At 36.7% G+C, this 11,936-nt stretch overlaps 1 protein-coding gene across 1 annotated transcript in view; it reads left to right on the forward strand.

The window, feature by feature from the left end:
* The first annotated feature begins 855 nt into the window (after positions 1–855).
* LOC106467633 (carnosine N-methyltransferase-like) overlaps positions 856–11,936 on the forward strand; it is a 61,178-nt gene continuing 50,097 nt past the window's right edge. The window contains exon 1 of the mRNA XM_013927999.2: positions 856–957. Coding sequence (XP_013783453.1) covers positions 863–957 — 95 coding nt within the window. The 5' untranslated portion in view covers positions 856–862. The remainder of the gene's footprint in view (positions 958–11,936) is intronic.

Raw genomic sequence — 11,936 nt, forward strand, 5'->3', positions numbered from 1 at the left:
AAGTTATAGTTTTATTCAAGAAAGGACTTGTATCGCTGAAGTTCCTCGGGAAGAATTTATACCGGAAATTAACAAACGACCAGATACACAACGCTATGTTATTATAACACAATAAAGAGTCGTTAGGTTAATCAGGGAGTGAGTTGAAAGATAGTCGAGGATATAGTTAAGAGTATTAGAGTGATTTCTAGAGTGAACCAGTAGGTGAGTTGACTATCTTCCATCGCTGGTATATTTTACGTTGTTTCTAACGTAGGCCTACAGTAATTTATGCTAGTGTACAAATATTCAATTTTAAATAAACAATAAAGTAAGAAATAAAATGATTTACTATATTTATGTGGAATGGACATTACATTATTTCCATCAGATAACATAAAAGAACTCGCCAAAGACAGAACTAAGCTACTAGAGTATAACCAAAATCAAAATGTTAAGATGGCAGCTAAAGTTTATATGTATGTTAATTTGGTGCATTATTCCTTTAAAACATGCATCTAGAAAACAATCTCCTGAGGACAACTCTAATAGTTATAGTTTAGTAACTGTAGTTTAGAAGATGGTACAGTCAAGATGGACCAATAGGTCTTATGTTGTCCCAAAACATTATGGTTAGTTAACACAACTTTTGTTTACCGCAGATATATGATCTGAAATAAATAATTTTTATCTAGTGTGATTGTGCGTTTGCATTGTTGACATTATTTTATTTTTTGTTGTAACATTTATAATTCTCGTTCAATCGTAGCTTTTAGTAGTTTATATGATGTTTAGCATTTTTCTGTTATTTTTATTTTTCCATCCAAACCCTTTCGTAACAAGCAGTAACTAATCTTCGTTGAAATTATCAGATTTGGTAACTATGGCTGAGAATTCAGAAGGTTTGGAAATAGACGTCGAGGATGTTGAAGAAAAGAAACATTTTCAACGTATAGTAAATGCTTTTAGATGCTACAGGTAGAAAAATTTGTGTAAATCTGACACTGTGCAATAATTAATTCAGGCCTGAGCTTTGTGTAGCATATAATTCATGTTCAATGTAACATTGTAACTTTAAGGTGACACAGACACCACACATGAAGCACGAAAGCCTAGAGTTTAAAATATAATTATAAACTAGTTTTCAAGACTGGCTAAAAAAAATCTATTATTTGTTTTCTTTCACGGCAGTGAAGTAACATTTTAAATGCTATACTTTAGTACTAGTATTAATAATCTGCTCTAGTTGTAATAATATTAATACTTAGGATGATGAGCATGGTATTTTAAATCTTATTTTTAATTTTAGAAAAACAAAACAGTCGTAAAAAGGATTTGATGAAGTGAAGTATTCAGCTTGGAAATAAAGGTTTACAGACAATGTTTTGTGTATATGTTAAGTTACTCTGGAAAAAATAAAAATGGATTTAATTTTTTCTAGGAAACAAGGTGGAATAGTTTTAATTTTATGTAATTACAAAGTTTTCATGCTTCGGCTTTATTGTACATCACTGTAAAATACTTTTGAGGTGATATTTGGATCAAAACTTTAAAAGATTCAGTGGAATTTTATCAAGGATTTATACATAGACTACACCCTCCTACTAATTATAAACATTGATGTGATATTTGGATTAAAACTTTAAAAGATTCAGTGGGATTTCATCAAAGATTTATACATAGACTACAACCTCCTACTAATAATAAACTTCATTTATAATCATATTTTTAGTACTTTTTGTTTTGGTAATAATACTTATATTACTAGTAGCAGGCTTGCCATTGAGTTTGTAACTGTAAGGCTATCACTGCTAATAAGTTTGTTTGATCATAAATGGTTTCATTATCTGTTTTCACTGGTTTTAGTCTGATGATTTCATTAGGTACATTTGTCCCTAAAATTTTCAAGTTGTATCAATTGATATATAAATTTTCCTTGTATTTCTTGTTTTTTAATTGATGATTTGACCTTTAGAAAAATAATAATTTATTCACAATCATTGGACATTTCGTAGATGTCTGAACAGTAATCACAAACTTGTTTTCTTAAGACCGTAGTTGGTAGTTTTTATTAGGGTATGACTGTGTGTCATCTTGACACTTATTAGTTTGAACTCTCTGACCAAACACTTGAAACTATAAAAAGGGATTTTGGCTTTCAACAGCAATTTGTCAGTGATATAATGCTCTCACAGTAGTTTATTTCATAGTCTTTCAAATACAATTGTTGTATATAATCATTCACACTCTAGGCTTGAAATTAGTTTTTGTTGTTGTTTTTTTACCATTGTTAAATGTTTGCCAGCAAAAAACCCACTGACAAAAGAAAAACAAAACAAATGAATCATGAGTAATGGGTTGCAGATATAGCATGAAAGTTGAGAACAGTAAGGGCTATGTTGGTCAACCCAATCCACTAAAGAAAACTAAAGTCATTTGTTATCATTCAAATATTTTTCAGCTGACATGAATTTCCAGGAAAAGTGGTGTGTTTGATTTCATGTTTATGGACACCCTCTCAAATTGAAAATTATGTTTATTACAATATCACCTAACATGAAATGAAAAATATATAATAAAAAACTGAAACACCATTGGAACATGCTGTTTCTAATTCACTTACTGTTTCAATCATTAGGAATTATATGGAACAGGTGTGAAAATGAATGGCAACAAGATACCAGAAAAGGTTTATCAATGTAGTTTTTTGGGGAAATTTCATCCCTGCAGCCAGCTTTTATAATAATTTTAACTATTTTATACAACTAGTATGAATATTCATGATCATGCCTGAATTATCAATTTGTAAAAAAATCCCAGTGTTCCTTGATGGTCACTAGGTGAACATTAGATTCCAGTAGAGGTAGGTGATTGACTCGACATTATAATTTTCTTATGGTTGAAAGGGTCAACATGTTTGGTGGCACCAGGTATCAAATTTGTTTTGCTCAATTCACGAGGCAACTTCCACTGGTCTAGCCTGGGGCATTATAATGTGATGGTCCTATTTCTTGGTAAAAAGAGTAGTCCAAGATTTGACAGTTGCCACATTTCTGGCTGGGAGTTCAAAATAAGGGATGATAGCAGATAGACTTAGTAGCCATAACTCAAACAAACGTTTTTAGTACTATTAGTACTACTTCCATGATGTGATGTTGTGCATATGTTATGTTTGTACACAAGTTATGAATGTAAGGATGTGGCCATTGGTTAAATAACTAGCCATTGTGATTCATGTTTACTTTGTTTGGACTAAACAATAGTGTAGCTTTAACCTAATATATTATGTGTTTATTACATGCTACATAACCAGCTTTATATTCATTAGAGAATGTAAAAAGTTATATACTAGGAAAAGTCATATTTAGATAGCTGAATACTTATCTCTAATCTGAACAAAGAGAAGTACACTTTTTATTTATTATTATTTGGTAACCATTATAACATATATTAAAGACACTTGCAGCTTTGTTTAAATCTTTTAACTATGCATACTTTTTGTTTGACAAACAAATCCAACCTACTTCTGTAAAAAATAATACTGATGTAAGTAATGTCTTGTTTTGCATACTGTATAGCTATACCTAAAGCTCAATTAATTTAGATTGATTTTCAGTAAACTATTTTTAAATAATGTTTATAACAAAAAAGAAAAAAATCTGTCATTTTCTTGTCAAAAATATTATATAGGCTCTTTGAGATTAATAATATAAATATTTCAATATTTTGTATTCTTAGGATTAGTAAAAAAACAGTTATTCTGCAACTTGTGTATTTATTATATGATGATGCTTAAGATTTTCTATGTGATGTGTTATGTATCTTATATATGAAAACTACATTTGATATAATATAAAATATAAATAAATTGAGATAAATTTATAAATAATTAACATTAATAATCCAAAATAAAGAATGATCTTATATAATTTTTAAAACGGTAAGTATTTTAATCTATAACATAAATATTATGTTATTTTCTTGTAAATTATGTTTGTTTAGGTCTTCCTTTTTTCTGGATTTAAACTGAGCCCCCTCTTAAAAAGAATCCTGCTTGTTTGCAAGACTATGATAACTTAAGATTGCTTTGAAAAGAAGTTACAGCAAGTTAAAATTCATTATTCCTTATTCACCCAAAGAAAATGTTAATTACTGAATAACTTTTTCACTTCACTGTGTTTGTCAGAATTTAATAAGTGGGCTAATAATGTTCTAACAGTATATAACTTCTGATATGATCTTAACTCTACCCATGTAATAGCTTGTCCCTCAGTGGCACAGTGGTATGTCTGCAGACTTACAATGCTAGAAACTGGGTTTCAATACCCGTGGTGGGCAGAGCACAGATAGCCCATTGTGTAGCTTTGTGCTTAATTTCAAACAAACAAACATAATAGCTTTTCTTGTTCAGTGCTGCCCTCTATATGCAAAATTATTTTGCATGCCTCAAGTCTTGAAACTCCCACCTACCCCACAATCAACGTGGTTCATTGCATCTTCATATGTAAATTATCATGAGACAACCCTACATCAATAGGAGTGCAACATACCCTCCTGATGCTTGTAACTCCCTCTATTCGATTCCACCTAACCATCACTTTTCGTTAGGCAGTTGTCTAGTGCAGGCATTTTGAATTTGTGCTGATTTTGCATGATAATTTCTTTCATTTTGGGAAGTAGTGCTTTAATGTTTCTACTATTTTTTTTCTACACTTTGTTCACTGTAGTTTATAGCTAAGTAAACTTACCTTTATTTTGTTTTTATTTTTCTATTTTTCTCAGTTATTGACTTGTTCAGGGACGATTATGAATACAGAATTTTGTGTCATGACTTCAACCTCTGTTCCTACTACTTTGGGTGTCATGACACAGGTATCAGGAATGGAGGTCTCAGCTGCGGATTTTTTGGCCATCAATCATCGGGAGATTGACCTTCCATTGAGTTGACCCTCATCTCCTGACAATATGTAGGCTCCTCCTTTCCCTGTAGAACTTGTTCATTACAAAGAGGATTTTTACATTTTATATGTATCTCCAGTTTCATATGATCCTGTCTCTTCATTGTTACCTGTTGTCCCATCGTTCGATTACCTTGTCTTCCCTCCTTCTCCCAATATCAGGGTACATGCTGAGCATTTCGTTTCTCAATTGAGGGCTGGTGCCAGCATGCCTTGTCCACCATGGGCTTCTGATCATTATGCATTGCCTTACTGTCAGGCCAATCATCCTTTTCTCGACTCCCATCAGCTAGAGTTACTTTTGCCTGTGTGAGGAGCAGATCCTGATAATCCTATATGTTTATCCCAATATCAGTTTTCCTGCCTTTGTCTTACTCTTACATCTCTCCTATGGTACCTTCCATACACTTCCTTTCTGAGGCTCTCATCCAATCTCCTTAGGGGTTTTTGGAGGATAACCATTCCCTCATTTCCTCCACGTTGGTGTGATTGTCCTCCTCTATCCTATCCCTTCACACATGGTTTCTTTGCTGTTGGGATCTCCTTGGTAGGGATGCTGTTTTGTCTCATGTTTGTCTACTTTTCACATATATTCGTGACCTGAGGATGATTCCCTTTCTCCGTAGGTCTATTTTTGGAAACATTTCTGAATCTTTGGAGTCGGGTAAAATCTGTAAGGCAGCACTCAACCCTTTGTTTTTTATTGCAGTTTTATCTCAGTCTGCTCCTATACCATCCTCTTTACCTGTTTCCTGTCCTTCACCCTCCCATCCTTTGCCTGTTCCTTCCTCTAGTGGTCTGTTGGTTTGTTGTTTGATTTATCTTCATATTCATATAATCATATTCATCATCACAAACAGTTCTGGTGACTATCTAGTGGCTTTTGTTCCAGTAGGGGTGCATTTGTCCTATTTTGTTCACCTGTACTGGAAGCTGACTCCTGACCTGTGGGTGATCAAGATTTTTTCAGGCAGACTTTTGCTTCAATTCCTCTCCCCACCTCCATTGTTTCCAGTATCCTTCCCATTACCTCAGGATCCTGCTACCAGTCAGCATCTAATCAAGGCTGTTCAGACTCTTCTTTCACAATGTGCTATAGTCTGTCGGTCTTCCCTTCTCAGGTTTTTACTCCAAGCTTTTTGTCATCCCCAAGAAGACCAGGAACTGGCAACCTGAGATTGATTTGTCCCACCTCAACCAATTTTTGGATCTTCTCAGCTTTACCATGGAATCTTTTTTCACCCTTTGGAGTGCTTTTCTTCAGGTCTGTAGATGATCAAAGTAGATGTCTTGGATGCTTACTTGTATATTTCCATTTCTCATCAGTCCAGATGCTATCTTTGGTTTGTCCACAATGGGTTTTTGTTTCAATTTCATGCTTTACCATTTGGGCTTGCTTCAGCAGCAGATGTGTTTTGTCAAGTGGTCAAAGCTCTTGACTGACTTATGCATACTCAGTGGTTGCACTTCCATCACTACACAGAGGACTGGCTTCTGTTAGCTCCTTTCAAACTGGTGTGTTCTCAACACACTCATCTGCTAGTGACAGAAGCAGCTCGTGTGAGTTGGATTCTCAAGATGGAGAAGTCTTTTCTGATTACACATGGGTGTGTTTTGCAACACTTATCTCAGTCAGGCCCAACCTTCTCCATTTTGTTTGCATTTGATGGAGCTTTCATTTCCTCATGCCCCTTCCTCTCTCTCTCTCTTTCTGCATGCAAGGTTATATCGCTTTTGGGGACATGAGCATCCATGGAAGCTGTTATCCCCTTAGGTTGTGCACATATTCTCTTCAGTGGACATTACATAACCCAAGAAATCTTTCTTGTGATCCCTTGGACTTCCTTATTACTCTTCTTCCTTCCATTCTTGATGATCCCTATTGGTGGTTGTACAAGGAAAACATTATGGTAGGGGTACAGCTTGCTCCTCCATGTCTGGATTTGGATCTGTTCTCCAATGCTACTCTCTGGGGATGGGAGAGCATCAGTCAATCAACAGGAGACTTCTGGAGCATGGTCTCAGATAGAACAGTCATACCATATCAACATCTTAGAGCCTTCTGGCAGTATGGCATGCTTTGGATCATTTTCTTTGTATTGTATAGAACAAACTCATCATGATCCATTCCACTGTTGTCTCCTCTATCAATCACTGAGGAGACACCCACTCTCATTTGCTTTCTGGTCAAATGTTGGAACTCCTTTTATGGGCCCATACACTGCAGGTACATCTCATAGTGCATTATGTTCTAAGTGCTTTCAACCTCGTGGCAGATTGGCCCACTTGACTCAGTCAGATTTACCCCACAAAGTAGTCTCTCAACCCTTAAGTTTTCCTGCGGCTTTTCATTCAGTGGGGTATTCCTCATCTGAATGCTTTTGCCACTTCTCTCAACACCATTGGATGCTTTCAGTCAGGACTGAACAAACTGGTACCTTTATGCCTACCAGGGATCAAAATATTACATTTCCACATTTCTGAAGGATTTAACTTTGCTTGAGGAATTTCACCTTTTTTGTTGGCTTTCCCGATCTGGGGGGTGCATGGTCCATCCATATTCCTTTAGTTATGACCAATGAAAGTGAACATATTGCATGGATTAAATGAAAAAAGAATTCATGAGGAAATGGAATTTTACATGAGAAAATGTAATCTTCCTGACAGCTGTCCCTCGAGTGAATTTAATTTTATTTCATTACTTCTATCCTTGCGTATCCTCCTATCTGGCTTTTTCCCAGGGTGATTTTGATCATCCATTCCACTCCATGTCAGGTCCTTCTGATTGCTCCTTACTGTACAGCACAAGCTTGGTTTCCTCTTCTCCTTTAGCTTCAAACTGTGCGTCATTACCTCTTCCTCTCACTGCATCCTTCCTCTGTCAACCTTGGTCATCAGTCCTTCATCCTGCCTTTCACACCTTCTGACTTCATGGCTGATATTTATCTGGTCCGTTGCGATAAGATCTGGATTGTCCATATATGTCGCTTCCTTTTTAGCCATTTACTCGCACTTCCTCCCTTGCAATTTATAAATGTAAGTTGAACATCTTCTGCTGTTGGTCTTTAAGCTGTGGGGTTCCCCTTTTAGGCCTACTGTTTAACTCCATATGAATTTTCTTACCTGGCTGTTCTATTCTGGGGCTTCTGTCTCTTCCAATGCAGGTTATCGAGCAGCCTTGTCCAATACTTTGTTTTTTTTCTCCTACTATCTCCCTTTTATTGCATTCATTCCAGATTCATTGATCTCCTCATCAGGTGGTTCTTTCAAATTGAAATGTCAATATTGTTCTTCACTCTCTTACACTCCATCCATATGAACCTTCAACTGTCTGTACCTTGTATCACCTATCTCTTAAGACTTATTTCATACTCCTTTTAGCCTGTGGCTGTTATCAATATGATGTTTTTGCCATTGACATTTTATATCCTCTGTTCCATTCTACATATGTTCTTCTTTATCCAGATCAATTTTCCTGCCCAAAACTTCAGCAACTTATGAGGGAAATTCTTCATTCATGCCAATCTGGATAGAGTTTTATGTCCCTTCCGTGCTCTTTGTTGTTAGGTAGTCAACATACCTCCTTCTGTGGTTCCCAACCCTGCCTTTTTATTCCCTGGAATCTTTTCTCATTACGTGACCTTTCTCCTTCTACCCTTACAGGTTGTGTGCATCAGCTTATTAGACTGGCATATTCCTCTATCTCCTTCTTCCCACAATTTGTTCCAGGTGTTGTCACATCAGATATGGCACCTTACATTTTCACTGGCATCTCACCTCCATTATCCATTGGAGGAAACTCTTCAGTTGGGCATGTGGTCCACACCTTATAGGTTCCTCTCCCACAACCTTCATCGGGTAGCTGTTTCTTCTTCATTGAGGTATCACCTTCCACCAGTTTTCATCCTTCAAACATTGGTTCGACTGAGACTTGGTGATTTACCTTTTTCTTATATGTTACTTTTGCTTAGAGGCATGTCCCTTTTAGGTCTAGGATCCCACTCAGTGTCGAGCATTGCCTATCCAGATGTGCTACTTATCTATCCATCCCAAAAATTATGCACTGTACAGCTGACCATAAACCATACAGGAGTATGTTATCTGCTGTCTAGTGACTCGGTCACTCCACCTCTGTGTGGTGGGTCCCAGAGGTTGATATTGTATGGTCTAGGCTCTGCTCATCCTGTGGACTGAGGTTGCTCATGACATCAGCTGGTGATATATGTGCTCCAGCCTCTGTGTGGTCCTATTTGGAGGATGATGATGTGCGGTTACACCCTGCGACTGCTAGTGATTCCTCGTGATGGAGTTGGGCCCAAGAGGATAATTTTGCACAGGGTAGTGTAGCAAGGCTTGTAGATGGGGATTACTGCACATTCTTGCTGTCCTTTTGATTGAATATATCAGGGGAGGTCTCTTTTTCAAAATAGTGTTTTCTGGCCACCCATTGCACTGTCTCCGGTGTCAACATTTCTCTGGACTCTCCACCACATTTCTACCCCAATGTTCTTCTAGTGGAATAGGAGAGTCCTTGTCATGTTCCGCTAAGTGAAGGACCATGGAGGCAACCTCTTGAATGTACTCAATTCCAACAGTAGAGAGTAGGGTGGTGGTGGTGTTCTGTCAGTGTAGATGGTGTAGATCCTACACATCCATGCAGTGGAGCCCAGCGTTCGATGTTCACTTCCGTGTACTGTAGCTTCTGTGCAATCCTATCTGGGAGATGATGTTGTGCATGAATCACAATTGTATATTACATTGCAGTTCACCCCTCTGATTGTGATCCCTCATTCTACCATTGACTGGATGTCAGTTTCCAGTGCATGGTTCTGGATTCAAGCAGGAACAGTCAACTTAAGTTCTAACCCATGTGTTGGTCGTGATTCTTCATCCTACCTTGATCACGGGTTTTGTCTTATGAGCTCCACTTCTGTACATTGGGTCCCGGAGGTTGATGTTGCATGGATCCGGTTCGATCTGCCCCAGCTCTGTAGTTGCTCAGGGTGCTGGCCATGCACCCATGCCTTCAGCTTTCATGCAGTCCTATCTGAAGGATGATGTTGCATGGGGAAAATGGCGCTTCACCTCTGTGAGGTTCATTACCAGAGGCAAATGTTGCATAGAGGGGAACCAGTCCAATTGGTTTTGGATTTTAAGTGCACCATCACACTGGCACATCCCTTCCTATTACTGTTCGGATATTGGATTACCAGGTGGCTGGTGTTAGCTGTGGATTTGCACACATGTGCCCTGTTTAGTCAAGTGGTATGGAGTTTTTCTCCTTCCATTCTGCTCAACTTGAGGTGAAGCCAGTGTGGACCTCCTCCTACCATGGGTCAGAATATGTATGCCTGATTCTGCATGGTTTGTAACTGGAGCTGAACTACTGACTATGTTCTGATGTGCCCTCTTGGCTAGAGGGAAGGCAACTGTCTGCTAGCATGAATGTCAAGAATTCCTGTCTTTTTTTTACACCACCAGTGTGTTTTAGTACTTACAGATACTTTAACTGTGGTGAAGTATATCAACAGACAGGGTAAGACTCAATCTCACAACCTTTGTTTATTGCAGTTTTCTCTACATTAATTGCTAAATTCACAATTTTGAGCTGGTATTTCTTTTAATGTGCTAATGGTTCTTCCTGCTTATGCTTGATGAATTCTTGAAAGCAGTGCATCATCTTTGGATGCTTTACTGGTTTTCGGTTCAGAGTCCAGCCTCAAGTGGAGGATATTTTGAGCATGTTTTTCTTTATGCCTACACTCTTGTTCATCATCTTTGTCAGGTATTGGCCAAGATCAGTAGGTCCCATTTTCAAGTTCTTGTTGCCACATGCTTGTCTGCTTATCGGGGTTTCCACTCCTGTACCATTATTTTTAGGTAAATCTTTCATAATGACACTTGACACATACAACTTTCTGTAAGTGGTCCTTTGTTAGTGAATATAGCTTCTATTCAAGAGTAGGTCAAATGTTGTCACATTTATTTCCCTAGCTGTATGCCAGTCTAGTTGATCTTTTCCTTTGGAATTGGTACCCGCAGAAATTGGTTTCTTCTTCTTAACTTCTTATGATATGAACTGGAAATAATTCCTGACTTGAGAGGGGGGCAAATGTAAAAAAACACAGAGTCAATTATATTGGACCAAGTACATTAAGTGTCCAATCGAAATCTTTGTTTTAATGTTGTGTACCTAATAAAAGTAAAATATATTGAGTGGATGTGTATAAGGTAAAAGTGTCTTAATTTCATGCATCAGTTTGAAATCTTAAGTTCTCCTTGGATTTTAGAGCAAAAAATAATGCATATCTAAGTTATTTGATAAGGCATTGTTGCAAATATTACTTATGTGATTGAAATATTATTGCCAATTATAATACTACTGTAAGCAGTATGAAAGAAAAGTATATTTATAAGTATAAAAACATGCTTATTTTAGGTTTTGCACAACCTAAGTTGCTTAACATAGACAAAGAAGCATCAATATTTTTACCAGAAATATTCAAACAAATTTCAAAAATTTAATAACTTGAGGGTTCATCAGAATGGAATAGGATACATCATACCATAGATGTTATAATGTATATAATGTGTAATAGCGTATTGTTAAGCAGTGTAACAAAAACAAAATCACCATGACCAGACATGTTTTTTTCCCTCAAGGTTCTAAAGATGGTCAAAGATTAGATATGCTGTGAGATGGTGAATTCTGCTTTTATTTTGCTATAGTTTCATTTACAGATTCATTTACTATTCTTCATATCTTTCAGTTCAACTATGAATTTTTAGTTGTATTAAAGTGCAAAGTCACCTTCCAGCTAGATCATATTAAATTTGAGTATGTTTGTATTGTGGAACTGATACAAGTTTCCCTAGCAGTGATGTTCAGATATTAATGTTGTAAAAGATTATGTAAACTAGATAGTCACATGAGATGTAACATCATGGTCTAACCACCAAATAAAAACCCCCACATTGATCTTCATAAATTTTCATAAC

Source organism: Limulus polyphemus, unplaced genomic scaffold (assembly GCF_000517525.1).
Source record: "Limulus polyphemus unplaced genomic scaffold, Limulus_polyphemus-2.1.2 Scaffold2686, whole genome shotgun sequence".
NCBI lineage: Eukaryota > Metazoa > Arthropoda > Merostomata > Xiphosura > Limulidae > Limulus > Limulus polyphemus.